Source organism: Cnephaeus nilssonii (genome assembly GCF_951640355.1).
Source record: "Cnephaeus nilssonii genome assembly, chromosome: 4".
Lineage (NCBI taxonomy): Eukaryota > Metazoa > Chordata > Mammalia > Chiroptera > Vespertilionidae > Cnephaeus > Cnephaeus nilssonii.
Genome location: NC_137075.1, coordinates 70602293 through 70621137, shown reverse-complemented (window position 1 = coordinate 70621137; position 18845 = coordinate 70602293). Strand labels below are relative to the sequence as shown.

The 18845-nt window shown below is 39.8% G+C and overlaps 1 protein-coding gene across 4 annotated transcripts in view; it reads left to right on the top strand.

Moving 5' to 3' along the window:
• Positions 1-18845, top strand: part of TXNDC16 (thioredoxin domain containing 16) — a 115766-nt gene that overhangs the window by 14078 nt on the left and 82843 nt on the right. For 3 of the 4 annotated variants that reach the window (XR_013813421.1, XM_079768900.1, XM_079768901.1), the window contains exons 5-7: positions 1867-1940; positions 2981-3055; positions 18096-18217. Coding sequence is in view for 3 of the 4 variants with exons in the window: in XM_079768900.1 (XP_079625026.1) it covers positions 1867-1940; positions 2981-3055; positions 18096-18217 (271 nt within the window). In the remaining variant the exon portion in view is untranslated. Of the gene's footprint in view, positions 1-1866; positions 1941-2980; positions 3056-4820; positions 5511-18095; positions 18218-18845 lie in introns of those variants that run through there. The other variant, XM_079768902.1, reaches the window with a different exon arrangement.

Here is an 18845-nt window from a genome sequence, read left to right as displayed (position 1 = left end):
TGAGCCAAACCGGTTTCGGCCTTTCTTGATTCTTAAAATGTCCTGGCACACACTTAATATTTTTTTTTATAGCACTTAACATTACATATTACTTAATTTTTAAAAATTGTCTGTCTCTACTTTTAGAATGTAAGTTCTAAAGATAAAGTTTTTTATTTGGAACTTAACTACCCCCAGTGGCTAGAACAGTGACTGACATATGGTAAGTGTTCAAATATCTGTTGAATAGATGAATGGACAAATCTATTGTCATAATGCTAACCATCCCTGTGCTCTGACTTTTAAGCATTCTTTTAAAATTATTTACACTAAAATTTACTCTTTTTTGTCTATGGCTATAATATGGCTTTTAATTCTGATTTTCTATCCCTGATATCTTTTCTGAGTATCAGTTCTCCTTTGGTAACATTTAAAAAGCAACAAAACAAATGTAGCTTCCCTAATTGTTATTCTGATTCCTCAAACTCTCTTAAAATTAAATTGAACATCACCACAAACAAAAACTCATCTTAAGAAAAATCCCCCAAATTAACAAAATCCAAAGCAAAGTCACTGTTCCTTTAGAATTAGTCTTGGTAAGTTGTGTTGTTGGGTCCCTCTTTGACCCATCTAGTAACCTTTTTTATTTCCTTCCTTCCCCAGCTCTAGCTCATGCTGCTTATACATGCTCAGTTTTCTCCCTAGTTTTACTTAATATATTTGTGAAAATCTCTTGAATCTTTTCTGTTTTACTTCAGGTCTCTGTCATCCTTGACCTATACTGATGTGATTCTTTTAACCTACCTCCTTATCTCTGTGCTCTGATGCCTTTCATTTTATCTTCATGTTGCTACCAGGATTGTCCTTGTATTTTTCATATCGAGTCCTGATTGTAAGCTATCAAGGGCTGTTGTGGCTGCTCAGGCATCATCAGGGATTTAGGTTCATTCATTCATTCTTTTTTAAAAAATATATATTTTATTGATTTTTTACAGAGAGGAAGGGAGAGGGATAGAGAGTTAGAAACATCAATGAGAGAGAAACATCGATCAGCTGCCTCCTGCACATCCCCTACCGGGGATGTGCCAGCAACCAAGGTACATGCCCTTGACCGGAATCGAACCTGGGACCCTTGAGTCCGCAGGCTGACACTTTATCCACTGAGCCAAACCTGTTAGGGCAGTTCATTCTTTCTGATGCACCATCTTTAGCAAGGGTTTCTTCTCTAAAGATGCCTCATGGTCCATGTTTACTACTGGTGTTCTAGCTATCTTGTCGGTGTTTTGTCAGGAAGAAGTGGGAAGAGCAAGACTATCAGTAAATCCTCTTTTCAGAGCCTTCTAAGAATCCCAACCCAGTGACTTCTCCTAACACTGTTTAGCCATCCTTAGCTGTTGGGAATCTGGAAGAGACTTTTATGAGGGATTTGCTTTTAGTGAAGTTCCTTTAGTAAAACCAAAAGGGAGGATGGACTTGGGGTAAGAAACCACCTGCATCTGCTATCCCTGTGTGCCGGCTGCTGAGATGCTTCCATGGACTCAATTTACCACTCTCTGCTGTGCTTCCTGGCTTTCCCGCGGGACTTTTGTTCTGCTTTATTGTTTCCTTCCTTTCCTGCCTGGTTACCTTCTGATTGCTCCTCAAGATTGAATTAAATGTAAACTCTTAGGTATAATTAAATATAACTCTTAGGTGTAGAAACAGTTCCTTTTTCTGAGTTACCTCAAGCACTTGAATACGTGAGCAATTATGGGATACAAATCAGAAAGAAAAGTAAAATAAAATAAAAATGTGGAGACAAACGGTAATGTTTCATTTTCTTGTTTCCCTAAGCAAGAAACTTTTACCTTTTGATACACTCTAAACTTTAAATGTTATCTTTTAAAGGTTAATTGTGTCAAGGAAGAAACATCAAGATACTGTGGAAAAGAAAAGGATTTGCTGAAAGCATATTTATTCAGGTAAACTATTATTTTGAGTGCAATGGACAAATATAAAACTATACTTTTAGAATACTCAAGTATATAAAATATCACTAACCCAGAATAAAGTTGTATGCCATGGGCTGGGGAGGGGGGTTTCATATGAAGCTTAGCAAAAAGTCCAGGTAATAGATTTGTTACCTGCTTCCTTATCTATAAAATGAGAATAATATCTTACAGGTTGTTTTTTTTTTTTTTTTAAATATTGCATGAGGATCTTATGTAAACTCCTATTACAAATGCCTGGCATGCAAGCACTTAGAAAATTTAGTATTTCACCCTGGCCGGAGTGGATCGGTTGTTTGGGCATTTTCCTGCTCACCAAGAGGTGGCCACTTTGATTCTGGTCAGGGCACATGCCTGGGTTGGGGCTCCATCCTCAGTAGGGTGTGTGTAAGAGGCAGCCAACCTGTTTCTCTCCTCCCTTCCTCCTCCTCTCTAAAATAAATAAAAACATTAAAAAAAGAGAAAATTTAGGGTTTTAAAAAGATAGTTCAGGCCATATTCTGGTGTGAAATAAACGTACATACTTTATTTTCGAGGGATCTGCCAATGTCCAGAGTACAGAATCCTCTGCACATGGCTCTGCTAAACTGCGGTTTCTCAGAACTCTGTCCTCAAACCCTTGGGATTTGGCCTGGTAAATGGGGAGAGAATCTGTCTCCTCAAGAGCCCACTGCTGAGGACACTTCTTTCTCCTACTTGCCTCCTTCCCAGCCCAATTTGAGGTATCTGTGTATACGTGACAGGGAGGTTGGTAGGAAGCCCTGTTTGGACTCATGTTTATTCCCCAGTCTTTTTGCTAAACCCAGGGCCTATGCTTTTCAAAGTTGACACAGTTATTAGTATATATTCAATAAATATTTGAGTGTATATTGTGGCCAGCACTTTGATAGGTGCATAGTAGATAAGACACACAGGCTCTAACATTAAAGAATTTATAGTCTAGTATATTAGAGAAACAAGTAAGTGAAAAGCTAAGGAACTATTTCTGTAATGCTTTTTCAAACTTTTTACAGAGGCAACGTATTACTGAGAGAATTCCCTACTGATACCTTGTTCGATGAGAATGCCATCATTGCTCATGTTCTCTTGTAAGTACAGGGTTACCCATTCACTTTACTTATTAGCTATCTAGTGATTTCATTTTAGACAACCATGATCCATTAAAATATTTTAGAGTTTTAACATTATATCTGTAGGCATCAATCTCATATAAATTGCTGGTCTATCTTCCCACATAGAGGATATCAAATTTCTTAAATGGCAAATAATACAGAAACATGTAGGTACTCTGTATAAAATAGGAGATGACACAACACAACTACATGGGTCGTACTATTGTTTTTGATTCTACCTGCGGAGTGAGGATTTTACCAGGTAAGAAGCTCATGTTTGCTATTCTCAGTAATATTTTTAAAGTGTCTAACATCCTTCCAACCCAGCCCGATTTTTTTCCTGGAGTCTGTAGCTCTGTGCCTGCTCAGTAAATGCAGAAAGAGTTCAAATAATCGCAGCCTATACCTGAATGTTTGTTGAGAGAGAGAAAGAGAGAGAGAGAGAGAGAGAGAGAGAGAGAGAGAGAGAGAGAGAGAGAGAGAGAGAGAGAGAATTTAAGCTAACTTTGCTGGCATGGAGTCTTTAGGCCTGAGATTCAGACCTACCTCCAATTTACCTCTGAATGAAGTCTTGTATTCTCTTTGATGACAAAGCTGGAAACTATGACTTGTTAAGGACATGAGTCTACATAAACATTCCCAATTTAACCTTGTTGTAGGCCTGTCACCAACTAAGATCTTGGCTGACATTGGCTATCTTTGTCTTCCACTTGGTTCCCCTCTTGTCTGACTGGATTCCCAGAAAAATTGGGTGAAAGTTAAATTACAGGAAACTTAAAACATATAGGTGAAAAGTCGTGTTTATCACTTTGCAAATGGATACTTTTAAATGTTCCAATACTCATAATATATTATTGAAAGGTCTTTAGAAAGGATCCTAACAACCAAGGATCCTGAGGCCTCTAGGCTAAGAAGCCAATTATAAGGAATGAAAGATGGCCTTTGAAGAAGGAATTCCAAATAGCTGGTGGACTGCCTTCGAAGGGGATAGAGAAGGGGTGTCCTGAGCGGGGAGGGCCATTAAAAGCTTAGCAAAATGGCCAAGTAATAGATGTGATATTTGTAATACAATGGATTCCTGATGACTGTCTTTGATCCAGAAATGAGGTTGAAGAAACAAAGAAGATTCTTTGAGGGATGTGGGAAGGGCAGATAATATTGTCTTTGATAAGTTTGACAGCAAATCCTGGAGCTGCAGGTGCACCTTGGACAGCCTGATAACGAGGAGATTTTGACAACAATTGGGCCTTAGATGTGGAGTGGCTGTCAGTGCTGGGGACCCTGTTCTCTGAACTGGCTAGCCTGTGGAGCTTATGTCATGCAATCCTTCTGTGGGGGTGTCCTGTTCCTTGTGCTGTGCTAATGCTGATGTGTAGAACACTAATTCCTCAAAGATTATTCTCCATGTTTCTCCCCTGTACCAAATACCTGTTAGACACTGGGGATTCAAAGCAGAAGAGGGTGTGGCTTTTGTTCTCTAGGAGTTTAGCATTTTGTTGTAGAGAGATATATAAACAAAATATCATGTGGTACGTGAAATAGAAGTATGTATGCATAGGGGCTTACGGACCCACAGGGTAGGGAATAATTTTGTCTAGAATGAGGGTAGGTATTTACTAAGAAGCCTCCCTGAAGGAAGTGGCACTGGAGATGAGTCTGAAAGCATAAGGAGTTTGCTTGGTGAAGAAACGGAAGGTGGGGGAATAGTGGGAACTGTGTGAGCAAAGGCATGGAGGTAAGAATAGTTTGGAAAGCGTAGGTTTTACTGGAGTATCAAATGGGAAGCAGCAGATGAGGGCAGAGAAGTAGGCCCGGCGTGAGATGAAGGGATTTTTGTTTACCATGTGAAGAAGTTTAGGCTTCTGGAAGGCCACTGAAGGGTGAGGAGTCCAGCTCCACCTCAAAATCCTTGTGTCATCTTTCAGACCCAACCATAGGCAATTACAAGGCTTTGCCTGGCAGGCCTCATAGGGGGAAGGTGCCTCGTCCACACCAGACTTGGTGCACAGCCAGTGCATTGCAGTTTTCTAGAGAAAATTGAGGTCAAGGACTCAGGCCCCTCCTCCCTCCCAGTCAGTCCCTTAGGCCAAACATGCTCTTGTGTACACCTACATTTCTAGCCCAGTTGTCTCCATTCCAGGCTTCATTATTAGGAACCTTAACTGAGGCACCTCCCAGGTACTTCTGATAAGAGCCTCTTAGGTCTACTTTGACTCAGTCCCTTCCCACTCCTAGCCCTTCCCTCTTTCCTTCACCCCAGCCCACCATTCCATAAAGAGGCAGGAGCCTTCTGTTTGGTGTTCCTTGGAATGTGATGATAGCTTGCATCTGAGCTTTGAGCACCTGCCCCTCGGGGCTGTTCCATGGCAGGGAAGGGAATGAAGCATTCTGGAGCTGGTGCCTCTCTCTGCCTCTTGCTTGCACTGTCGCAGTAAGTGAATAAATGCTGGATTGTTACTTTTAGCTTGGCTTGCTGTCCTAATTGAGCAACACTTGACTGTTCAACAGAGGGCTGCAGGAAGGCAGGTGATGTGATTAAATTAGTACCGGAGTGCTCTTTCTAGTGAATGTGACAGCTTCATGGGGGTCCAAGGACATGGAGAAACCTTTGTGTGGCCTTTCTACAATCTAGGGAGGTGGAGTAGAGAGAGCAAAGAGGAGATTTTCTTTTTAATGCTTAGGAGGTGAAGTTAACGGGACTTGGTGATAGTTAATTTGGTAATAATCAGCAAAACTACAAACTTTAGTTCCTGATCTCTTTTTTTCCACCTCACTCTACTGTAAATCTAATCTAACCACCATCTGAGTAGACAGGAAGAGCATATTTTCAGAAGATAATCTAATTTAACAAGGCAAATGTCCATCATAACTGAGTCTCAAGTATATAGCTGTAGAAACTTGAGCCCCTGGGAAGTACAGTCCTAAGTGTTGTTCACATATAGGTCATCCAGGGTTCTAGGACAACACCAACACTTAGGAGAAGAGGAAACTTAAGGTGGAGGGTGGGATAAATGTCAAGTAGAATTCCAAAGAGGCAATAGCCTCATTTTTATATTTTTCAGAACACTTGTATATGAACTGAAAGCTTACATTTAGAATATATTGCTTTACTTGCCTTGCCATTTAAATTTGTTCTTTATGTAGAATGCTTTGATTGAGACTGGTGATCCACAATTACACTTGAAATTTGCTTCTTTGTCAACTGGAAAGATCAAGGTTTAAGATAATTTCTGATTCTCAGAATATACAAAAATGCAATTGAAGAAAAATTAAGTTAGTAAACTCTGATAACAGAAAAATAAGTATAAACTTAAGGTAATTTTTACAGTAAATTTTTAAGGAATTATATATATTTTGGATCATTATGGGCAATTTTTTTATAGGTTATTTAAAATATTCCTAAAATATCATTGATTAAAATGTACTGACTAACTGGTCTATTAAAATTTTCTCACATTGATTTTTCAGAATACAGTAAGTGAATAAATCAAGTGTTTAGAGTATAGCATAGTACCATGTATGTAAGAAAGGGGTAAGTCCAACACTCTGAAGGGTCTCAGATGTTACCCAACCTGCATAGATACTTGCAGAAACACCAGGTCTCTGAATCAGAAATCAGACTACACAGCCAGTGGCCAGGGTAACATGGTATACTAGATCCCCATTTCCAGTTCTACACAGAGCAAAAAGGGCCATATGCTTACACCTGTACTTATAGCGAACTTGGGAGAAAAAGAACTCAGAACTTATGAATCGGCTGGAGCTGGCACATTTACTCTGGGGAGATAGACTATCATTTCCTCTGGGATGTAAACAAATTCCATGGTGAGGCAGCAGAGGAAGGTCTGAACCCTTAAATATTATAGGCCTATGTCTCCGGGGAAGATAGAAAGGTTTTATTACACTTTGAATGACTCCAGAGAAAAGGAGACAAATAACTTTATTTATTTACTTACTTATTTTTGTTAGCTTTAAAATTTTTTTTTAATCTTTATTGTTGAAAGTATTACAGATGTCCGCTTTTTCCCGCCCATTGACCCTTTCCACAGCACTCTCGCCCGCCCTCTCCACAGGCCTTCACTGCACTATTGTCTGTGTCCTTGGATTATGCATATATGCATATAAATTCTTTGGTTAATCTCTCTCGTGCCCTTCCCTCTGAGTTTCGTCAGTCTGTTGCATGCTTCCATGCCTCTGGATCTATTTTGTTTGTCAGTTTATTTTGTTCATTAGATTCCACATATAAGTGAGATCATGTGATACTTTTCTAATGTGAAAAGGAGTCATTGTCCATCTTTGTGAGATACCAGTTTTCATGTTCAGGAGGTTTAGATTGTATGGGAACACAGAAATCCAGGGAAGATTGTCTTCCAATAGAGAACACTGAGAAATCCAGGGAAGATTGTCTTCAGAGTTTTACAAGAAACACGGTATTGATTTATAGGAATGGAATGGGGAAGTTGGGATGGGTGGGGGAGGAGTTGAAGGTAGATTCTTAACTCATCAGCTTTTTAAAATAAATATTTTAAAATTGATTTTTAGAAAGAGAGGAAGGGAGAGAGAGAGAAACAGGGATGTGAGAGTAAAACATTGATTGACTTCCTCCTGCACGCTTCCCACTGGGGATTGAGCCCACAACCTGGGCATGACCTTTTGGTGCACAGGACAATGCCCAACCAACTGAGCCACACCGGCCAGGGCTTAACTTATTAGCTTTTTTGGTATCTTTTGTGGTTTGAACGATATAAAGGTGTTACCAACTTGCAAAATAAATGGAACGTAAATTACAAAAATAAGAATTTGGATTTATAGTTTAAAAATTCTTAGCTCTGTTTTTTAAAATTTGCATAGTCAAAACTGGTGGAATTGAGTGGTTTGATAACTCTGTGAGGAAAATTTTACTTCCAGCTTAGATGAATTAAGAAGGTAATATTTAGAAAAAGAAATTTAAAGTAGCGAGTAATCTTTATTTGTTGAATACCATATGTCTAACCAGTCTGAGGCAAGTCAGAGGTATACGAGATTAAGTCACTATAATCTCAAATGTGGATTGGAAGCTTGTATGATACATGAAGTCAGGATTCACTGAGGATTTGAGGCACCTCATCCTTTATCTTCCTTCATGTGATCTGAGTACTTTACCTCTTCTGATTTCTAGTTTTCCTCATTTCTAAATGTTATAATTACAGCCTATGTGATTATTGTGAAGATCAAATAAGGTGATGCATGTGAAAATACATCGTGGATTTTAGCCAGTGCTCTACAAATGTTAGTTGCTTTTTTCTGTATAAATGCAGAGTCTCATTTTCAATAATAAAAAAAAGGGCAACCCAAATTCAGATATCCACCTATGGTTCTGGTCACATACAGTGCTGGTTCCTGTCACACACAGTGCTGTCAGAAGTGAGCTCATGCTGTGATAGTTGCTGGTGATAGTTGCCATGAGGCAGCAGTTGCAAAGAAAGGCCATTCTTCTAGTCATTGTTGACTCCTGAAAAGCATCCCTTGATACAAAAAGGAAAGATTATCTAGTACTGTAAGAAACAATGAAACCTCATTAACTCTTCATTAAGATGTGGTACTCGATATTCTTTGAACAATATTTTTTTTCAGAAAATGGAAGGTTTATTTCCCTTTAAATTAATATACTACTCATAATAATATGAACTTCAAATATTATAGGACTTATTTTCAACTATCATATTTTTACTAATATTTTATTCTTTAACACATTACTGCCGAGTCTGGGGAAAGCTGTTCTTGGAATTGTCTTCTTCTAAAACTCCTGAACTGTGCTCATACTGGTCCTTTAATAGTTTTTGTGCTATTGTTCATTACTTTATCTGTATCATTACTTTATCTGTATTTTCCTACACAGTATTGTCAGGTGGGTTCCTGTTTGATAGTGAGATACTTTTTACTGGGAAATTGTAATAAAAAATCACTTGTCTTGGATTTAAATTCCTCACAGCTCTATGTTAATTGGTAGTAATGGTTATATTTCCAAATTGTGCCCTTTTTTGTAGATTCCTTCTACCAGTGCATAGCACCATGAATGACATACCTTAGATGCTCAAAAAATACTGAATTGGTTGGTAATGCATGATTTTGGAAGCTTCACTTTCCTATTGTTAGAAATGGTAGGAGCAGAGCCCTGGCTGGTGTGGCTCAGTTCGTTCCCAGTCAGGGCACAGGCCCAGGTTGTGGGCTCATTCCCTAGAAGGGCGCAAGTAGAAGGCAGCTCATTGATGTTTCTCTCTCCCTTTTCCTTTCCTTTCTCTCTAAAATCAGTAAAAGACATATTAAAAAAAAGAAAGAGAGAAATGGGAGGAGTGGAAATCTTCTTGTTTTATAAGCCCATAAGATTGTTATAAGAAGTGAGTAGGAGAATATCTATAATAATAAAAGCGTAATATGCTAATTAGACCAAATGTCCTTCCAAATGACCTTCCAGACGAAGCTGGGGCTGTGAGGGAAGCCCGGGTCCCGGGTGCCAGAGGGAAGCCGGTGCCAGCAGTTGGGGGAAGGAAGGCCTACTTTTGTGTGAATTTTGTGCATCGGGCCTCTAGTACAGTATAATATATGACAAAAAGACAAAGACGTGTTGTGGAGTTTGTTATTACTTCTACTCTTTTTAAAAAAATATATTTTATTGATTTTTTTTACAGAGAGGAAGGGAAAGGGATAGAGAGCCAGAAACATATCTATGAGAGAGAAACATCCATCAGCCGCCTCCTGCATACTCCCTACGGGGTATGTGCCCGCAACCAAGGTACATGCCCTTGACTGGAATTGAACCTGGGACCCTTGAGTCCACAGGCTGACGCTCCATCCACTGAGCCAAACCGGTTAGGGCATGTACTCTTAATTCATATTGCAGAGGTGACTCCTACTTGTTTGTTTTTTCAACTGTATTAATTTAGAAAATGCTTAATAAAATACTTTGGGATATTTTATTTTATACATGGATCTGGCCAGTTACAATATAGTTAATTTAGATAAAAGTAATTTGTTTCTCTCTCTCTGTGACTCCCCATCTCCTCCCCCCTTCCCCCAACCCCCAGAGATTTTGCTATGGCAAATAGAAAGGAACATTTCCTTTTTATTGGTTGTGTGTTTTTTTTAAGAATTTGACTAATGATAGAAATATAATATGAAAAAATTTTTTATTCTGTAAAAAGGCTGAGCAGCCTGATACTCTGAAAGCAGGGACAGGTAGACTTTTTATTTCCTTTTTTTTTTTTTTCCTGACACACACTCAATTCTTATGTATCTAATGGTTGTGATAGGAGAGTCTCAGGAAAAGCATGCCAAGGAACAAGAAGGCCTTTCTGGGGCAGGAAGAGCTCCCAGGTCAAAGCAGCCCCAGGCTGTTTTACTGAGTCATTAGAGCAAGAAAATCCCAAGACAGGCTTTTCCTTTAACCCTGTGTTAGTTCTCTTTGCAACTAGAATGAAGGAGCACAGGCTTGTGGAATGGGTCCTAGAGTTCCCTAGGTGTGCCCATGTTCTGGAAGTTAATATTAAAAAATAAAGTTAGGAAGCCATTGGGGAAAATCGTAGAGATCATTAGATTATGAGTACCATTAGTTTTGGTTTTTATTACCTCGTGGATAATGACCACTTGATGAGCTTTTGGATGAGGCAAGGTGACCTCTCTAAGTCCCATGGCCTTATCTATAGAATGGAATTAATGATAGTACTGATCTCAGATGACTGCCACGAAAATGAAACAAAACACAGTGCATTGCTGAGTGCTCTTAGTGATAAACCCCAGAATCTAGGTCTGACTGGCTTAAGCAGAAAAGGATTTGGAGCGGATATAAGAAATCTCTGACTCGCTCGGAGAGCTGGAGAACTGGACTCTGTTTATACGGCTCTGAATTAAAGTCATGATCATGACAGGGAACTAGTGTGGAGGGGACTGTGGCATTACTGCTGAGTGTTCGGGGGCTGCCATCTGCACTGCTCTCACTGCTGCTTTGAAGCTGACCGTTGCACTCCTGCTCCTTCAAATACTTATGCAGTGTCCTGATTCTTTATATCACTAGCTCCTCCAAAATGTCAGGCAAGTGATTATGGGTCATGTAGCTATGCCCTGCAGTAGGGAACTTGGGAAAGAAGTTTACCATAATACCATCATGGACCTTCGGTTTTCGAACTAATTCGTTCTGAAAGGCTGTTTAAGAAGCGATTTGTTCTAAAACGGAATCATTTTTCCCCATTAGAAATAATGTAAATTGAATTAATATGTTCCAGACCTCCAAAAGATTCCCTATTTTAACATTTTTATATATAGTACATGTCTAATGTACTGTTTAATCTAGAAATAAACACTTCTTAAATTTATGGAACCACACCCTACTAGCCTTAAACTGAAGAATTTTTCCTATATAATAGCCTTGCAGATACTATCACTGGTTAACTGCTTTTCTTTTATCCAATCCACAACAGTTTTTCTACCTGTTCATTTGCCTGTGATTGTTGTTTTTCGAGCACTTTCACATCCTTAGCAACATTAGCACTCTTAATGGCCTTTATATGTTTTTAAGTTGTGCTAATCCTTGATTTCTGCCAGCAGCAAAAGCATTATCTCCTTTGTTTATTACCTGAGAGACGATTTTTGTCACGCTGAGATAGCAACATAAAAGGTTGTCAGATTGAAAACTGAAGTTTTGCTTGATAATCCAGGTATTTTTCCTGCTAACAACTTGGTTGAGAACCAAATTGTTTGAGATTGGAGACATTTGAGAAATGAGGTTTGACTGTATTAGCTTTTGTGAGGGGGCTCAGCCCTTCTGTGAGGAGGCCTGTGTTCACCATGAAGACTTAGAAAGCTGGGAATTCTCAAGGTAAAAGACAGGAGTTCAGAGCTACGGAGTCCCAAAACTGATTAACCACCACTACTTATAAAATGCTTAGTACTATTCCTGACATGTGGCAGTGCCACCCCAAATGCTGGCTTTTAATAATTTATATTTGTCAGTCCTCATTTGAGAAAAAGATTAGGGAGATTTTTCTCCCAGATCTGATTTTCGAAGCACCTAGATTACAGCTGCTAGAGCAATAGAGGTTAAAGGGAGAATATAAATTTTAAGGCTATAATTTACACAGAAGTCCTATTACGTTTACTAGATGGCACCTCTAGTTGGTTGGAAGTAACTCAAGAGGAATCCTGGACTTGTTAGCCAAAATGTATAAGCCACTAATAGCCCAGATTGCCACTAACACTCCATTGCCATTCATTAATTGCCTCTCTTTCCACCTGGTTTTCCATTTACACGAGTGGTCAGTAAAAAAGGAGTTTAAAAGTGATGGCTTTAGTGACAAAAGGCCCAGATTCGAGTCTCAGCTCTACCAGTGACCACCAGTATGATCTGGAGCAGATCATTTAATCCCTCAGACTGTTACTGGTATGTGTTGAAAAAGAATATTCCAAGAATATTGTTGAAGATTTAAATGAAAAGATGTGCAGATATCTAGCACATAGTGAGACTGCTCTGTAAATATTTCTTTAAAAAACAACAACAGCCCTGGAAACTGCAGAATATCAAGTTTTATGTTTCTTTTAAAAAGTTAAAGAAATCTGTAATAAAAAGTCAATATTTAAGCCAGAGTAATTTAGGGCAGTGGTTTCAGGGTGTCCTTGAAATCACAATACTTTTATAATAATACTAAGACATTGTTATTTTTTTTAATTTTTAAAAAATAAATCTTTATTGTTCAGGTTATTACAATTGTTCCTCTTTCCCCCCCGCCCCATAGCTCCCCTCTACCTGGTTCCCACCCCACCCTCTGCCCTTACCCCGCCCCGCCACTGTCCTCATCCATAGGTGTACAGTTTTTGTCCAGTCTCTTCCTGCACCCCCCACACCCCTTTCCCCCTGAGAATTGTCAGTCCACTCCCTTTCTATGCCCCTGATTCTATTATATTCACCAGTTTATTCTGTTCATCAGATTTTTTATTCACTTGATTTTTAGATTGAGTTGATAGATATGTATTTGTTGTTCATAATTTTTATCTTTACCTTTTTCTTCTTCTTCCTCTTCTTAAAGAATACCTTTCAGCATTTCATATAATACTGGTTTGGCGGTGATGAACACCTTTAGCTTTTTCTTATTTGTGAAGCTCTTTATTATCTGACCTTCAATTCTGAATGATAGCTTTGCTGGGTAGAGTAATCTTGATAGTAGGTTCTTGCTATTCATCACTTTGACTATTTCTTGCCACTCCTGTCTGGCCTGCATAGTTTCTATTGAGAAATCAGCTGATACTCATATGGGTGCTCCCTTGTAGGTAACTAACTGTTTTTCTCTTGCTGCTTTTAATATTCTCTCTTTGTCTTTTGCCCTTGGCATTTTAATTATGATGTGTCTTGGTGTGGTCCTCTTTGGATTCCTTTTGTTTGGGGTTCTGTGCGCTTCCTGGACTTGTAAGTCTATTTCTTTCACCAGGTGGGGGAAGTTTTCTGTCATTATTTCTTCAAATAGGTTTTCAGTATCTTGCTCTCTCTCTTCTTCTGGCACCCCCATAATTCGGATATTGGTATGCTTGAAGTTGTCCCAGAGGCTTCTTACACTATCTTCATATTTTTGGATTCTTTTTTCTTTTCTGGTTGGGTGTCTTTTGCTTCTTTGTATTTCAAATCTTTGACTTGATTCTTGCGATCCTCTAGTCCAGTGGTCGGCAAACTGCAGCTCGCGAGCCACATGTGTCTCGCAAGCCGCGGTTTGCCGCTCTGTTGACTAATGAGTTTGTTGACCACTGCTCTAGTCTGCTGTTGGATCTCTGTATATTATTTTTTATTTCAGTCAGTGTATGCTTAATTTCTAGTTGGTCCTTTTTCATATCCTCGAGGGTCTCACTAAATTTATCGGCCTTTTCTAGAAAATTCTTGAAAAACCTTATAACTGTGGTTTTGAACTCTATATCCAGTTGTTTGCTTTCCTCCATTTCTTTCATTTGTGACCTGTTTCTTTGTCTCTGCATTTTGGCTGCTTCCCTGTGTTGATAGAGTGGCTTTGTGTGCTAGGTGTCCTATAGGGCCCAGTGGCTCAGCCTCCCCAGTTACCTGAGGTGGACACTCTTGGTGCACCCCTTTGTGGGCTGTGTGCACAGTCTTGTTGTAGTTAAGCCTTGATTGTTGTTGGTATCACTGGGAGGAATTGACCTCCAGGCCAATTGGCTGTGAGGATCAGCTGTGTCTATGCTGGGAGAACTTCTGTGCTGGAGACACCCTTATGAGGCAAGACTTGCTTCAGTGGGGCTTTGGTGCTCACTGAGTCTGCCCCCTGAGTGTGTCCCTTATGGATCTGAGGAGTTGTAATCTGGATGGTCCCACTCTAACCCCTTGGTACATTGGCTCTTGGATCTCCAAGGAGGTGCTAATTTAGCCTCTGCCTGAGGCCACCCAGCAGGAGCTACGGAGAGATCTGCAGATTCCTCTTCTTTGTTTGGGTTTTGTTGGTGCCCAGATGAGGCCCAGCTGTGAAGCAATGCAAGCTGCTGCGGGGCCTTGGGCCTTCTTTTGGATGTTCTGGGTCTCACTGACCCAGCTGCAGTTTGTTAGGTAAGTTGAGAGTTCAAAGGACCAGGCCATTCATATGCAAAAGCCTCTGCACTCAGCTTGGATGGGGCGGAGTCTCAGTGTGGAGCAAACAGCAATGGCTTCGTGGGGCGGGATCTCAGGGCGGAGCAAACAGCAATGGCTTCCCGTCAGCCCTCCCCTAAGAGGCCCCTGGGTCTCAGTGTCCCGTGGTAATCGCTGCAAGCACCTCTGAGAGAAAGCCGCCCTCAAGTTTTGCCCGCTGCCAGACAGTCCAGTTTCTCCCCATATGAGTCTGGATCCCCAGAGTTTCGCCCGGAACTGGAGTTCAGAGCAGTCGGGAGCTTTTGTCTCCCTCCCGATTAAGAAAGCCAGCCGTGTCCTCAGTTGCCAGCCCTCTCCGCGTGCGTGTCTCCATACCTCTGCCTTCCGCAGCTCCTCTGAGTCTCAGTGTGCTTTCCTCTTTCCTTCTAGTTGTAGAATTTCCACTCAGCCAGCCTTCCTGTGGTTCTGGATGATGTCCGTTTTGTCTTTTAGTTGTAGTTTTGAAATTGTTGTGTGAGGCAGCAGTTCAGGTGTTTACCTATGCCGCCATCTTGGTTTCTCCCTCACTAAGACATTATTTATCTGTTTTCACTTTCATTCTTTTATAAGCGCCCTTTCCAGAGGCTATGTGATATGTTGTGTGATGTCAGAACAGATTGAATGCAGAAGCAGCTATGAGAATCCAGCTATGTTTTATTAGTTCAATATTAAGGAGATTTGCAGAAATGTAAAACAATGCCATTCTTTTCACTAATTTTTTCTTTTTGTTTTGGAAAATTGTATTATATGAACATGCTATAGTGTTTATTATTTTCAAAATAATTAACAAATATTTTTAAATCCCTGTTTTAATTTCTATTTTGGCAACTATTGGTAGATGTAACCTACATAAACAAAAGCTCTTTGAGGAGCTCAATAATTTTTTTTAAAATTGTTTAAAGTATTACATTGTGGCAGAATGCACGGGAGAACTATCAGCCAGCACTCTGAGGGAGGAAAGTTTAACCTTTATTTAGCAGATCTGCTAGTCCAGGGGAATTCCGGAACTGAACTGAACTGAAGTTCATGGGGAGGCTCTGACCTATATATCTCCTCCTGTGGCAGGCCTCTGAGGGTCTCTGCAGCTCCACCCACGTCAGCTGTGGCCGGGCTCTGGGGTTAGGCTCTGCAGCTCCGCCCAGTCTGACTAGAGTGAGGAAGTAAGATTACAGTTTTAACCAAATACTGAACTAGGTTGCAAGCCACACCCCCCCCCCAATTTTACTTTTCAACATATGTCTCCTTTTTCCCTAATTGACCCCCCCACCCCCTGGCCACTCCCACCCCTAACGGCAAGCCCCCACTGTCCTAGTGTCTGTGTCCATTGGTTATGCTAATATGCATGCATATAAGTCCCTTGGTTGATCTCTAAACACCCCCTCTTCCCCCCCCTTACTCCCCCCCCCCCGCCTTCTCTCTGAGGTTGGATGGTCTGTTCAGTGCTACCTTGTCTCTGGATCTGTTTTTATTCATCAGTTTATGTTGATCATTATATCCCACATATGAGTGAGATCATGTGATATTTATCTTTCTCCAACTGGCTTATTTCGCTTAGTATAATGCTCTCCACTTTCATGCATGCAGTTGCAAATGGTAAAAGTTCCTTCTTTTTTATAGCGGCGTAGTATTCCATTGTGTAGATGTACCACGGTTTTTTAATCCACTCACCTGCTGATGGGCACTTAAGCTGTTTCCAAATCTTAGCTATTGTAAATTGTGCTGCTATGAACATAGAGGTACATATATTCTTTTTGATGGGTGTTTCTGGTTTCTTGGGATATATTCCTAGAAGTGGGATTACTGGGTCAAATGGGAGTTCCATTTTTAACTTTTTGAGGAAACGAGGAGCTCAGTAATTTTTAAGTTTCATAATTTTTAAGATATCTTGAGGTCAAAGTGTTTAACAACTGTAGTATTAGCAGAAAGTGCCATGTTTTCCATAAGAGGAAAATCATGCTTGACTAATTTGTTGGAGATCGTTGAGTAAATCTTCGTATATTTAAGTATGTGGACTTGGAACAACTTTTAAAAACCCTTAAAGTTTGCCTAACACACACACACACACACACACACACACACAGAGAGAGAGAGAGAGAGAGAGAGAGAGAGAGAGAGAGAGAGAGAGAGGGGAAAGGAAATGAATTGTTAGAGAATTTATATGGAAGTAGAAAATAAAGATTTTTTTGGATGACTAAATATGATCAATTAGTCTGATTTACACATTGAAAAGATGATTTGGAATAATTATGGTCAAGTGGAAAGATCACTGAATTAGGAGTGAGAAGATCTGTTTTGTGTTCTGTTTCTAGCTCCTTGATTCAATAAAGGTCTTTGAGTAAGTAAGCTTTTCAGTGTTTTGAATTTGCATTTCTTCAAATGAAGAATTGTAATAAATAAATTCTACCCTACTTTTTCTTTTACTCATTCAACAAATATTTATTAATTACTTATGGTGTACTAGGCTCTATTCTAAGTTATTACGGATATAGTGATAAAATATGCAATGCCCCTGCCTCATGAAGCTAACAGTTTAATGAGACAGGAAGGGGTAAACAAGTAAATAAATATATAAATACTAGAGGCCTGGTGCATGAAATTCGTGTACGGGTAGGGTCCCTAAGCCTGGCCAGTGATCAGGGCCATTGGGACCTTCCTTCCCCCGGCTGCTGGCTGGAGCCTTCCTTCGTTCTGCGCCACCTCCTGGAGGTCAGTGCACGTCATAGGGAGTGGTAGAACTACAGGTCTGTCGAACTCCCGAGGGGACAATTTGCATATTAGACTTTTATTATATAGGATTTATAAATTGTGATAAGTACTAGGAATAGTGTGAAATGAAAGAGGAAAATGCTACAGACCTACTTACATAGGACTAACAGGGAAGGCTTCTCAAAGACCAGATGTATGAGAAGGAGCAGAGGAAATAGCTTTTAGCAAAGAGAATTGTGTGTGCAAAGGCCCTGAGGTGTGCCTAAAGTGTGATCGACATGAGAAATGCTAGGACAAAATGAGGTTGGAGAAGTCGACAAGGTCTTGGTCATGCAGGGCCTTATAGGCCATGAAAAGAAGCTTGCATTTTAGATGTGGGAAGGGTTCTAATGTATTCAAGCTGAGAGAACTAACCATAAGGGATTATTTGGCCAGACTAGCATGTTAGTGAATACAGCTTAAATTCATTGAGGTGGTTATAATGGTAAATGAGCACCATTTCTCACAACTATCCCTGGTCAGTGTTCTCAGGGACAGACGAATGATTTAGGGAGTGATTTTGTAAAATCCTTGGGTTCTTACTAAACTTTTAATTATGTTTATTAATTTACTCAACAAATAAAGTATGAAATAACTACGTTCATACCAGATTTTCCTACTAATTACATCTCTTTATTTTAGTGCACTTCTTTTTAACGAAGTAAAATATATTACTACCCTGGAAGACCTTCAGAATATAGAAAATGCTCTGAAAGGAAAAGCAAACATTGCATTTTCATATGTAAGAGCCATTGGAACACCAGGTATTTATTAACTTTTACTTTAATCTTTGCTGTGCATCTGTATTTGTGTGAGTATATTGAAGAACTTAAAATAGAGTATTTTGACCACAATCTTAATATTTTAAAATAAATTTAAAGCATCTTTATTCTTATGTTTTCAGTTTTGAATCGGGCAGCATAGTATAGTGGTTGAATAAGAACTCTGGAGGCAGACTACCTAGGTTAGACCCCCTGCTCCATCAATTACTTATAGTATGACTTTGGTCAATTTACTTAACCTGTTTCCTAATTGATAAGATGGTGAAAAAATTTGTGCTTACCTCTTAGTATTATTGTGAGGACCAAATAAGTTTGAATAATTAAAATAGTTTCTGGCATGAAATAGGTGTTCTGTGTTAGCTATTACCATTTTTATTTCTTTATAATCCTCATGGTACCTGGTATAGTAGTTTATAGTATTCAGGAAATGTTGACTGCCTTTCTTTTTAAATGTTTTGGTATTTGCTGTTTATGATATACTAGAGGCCCAGTGCACAGATTTGTGCACATCGAAGGAAATTAATTAGAAGGTGGCTGGTGGGGTGGCACTGGGTGAGATGGGCCGGACACGCCCTGGAGCGCGGTCCCTCCCTGGCCAGCTGCACCTGGG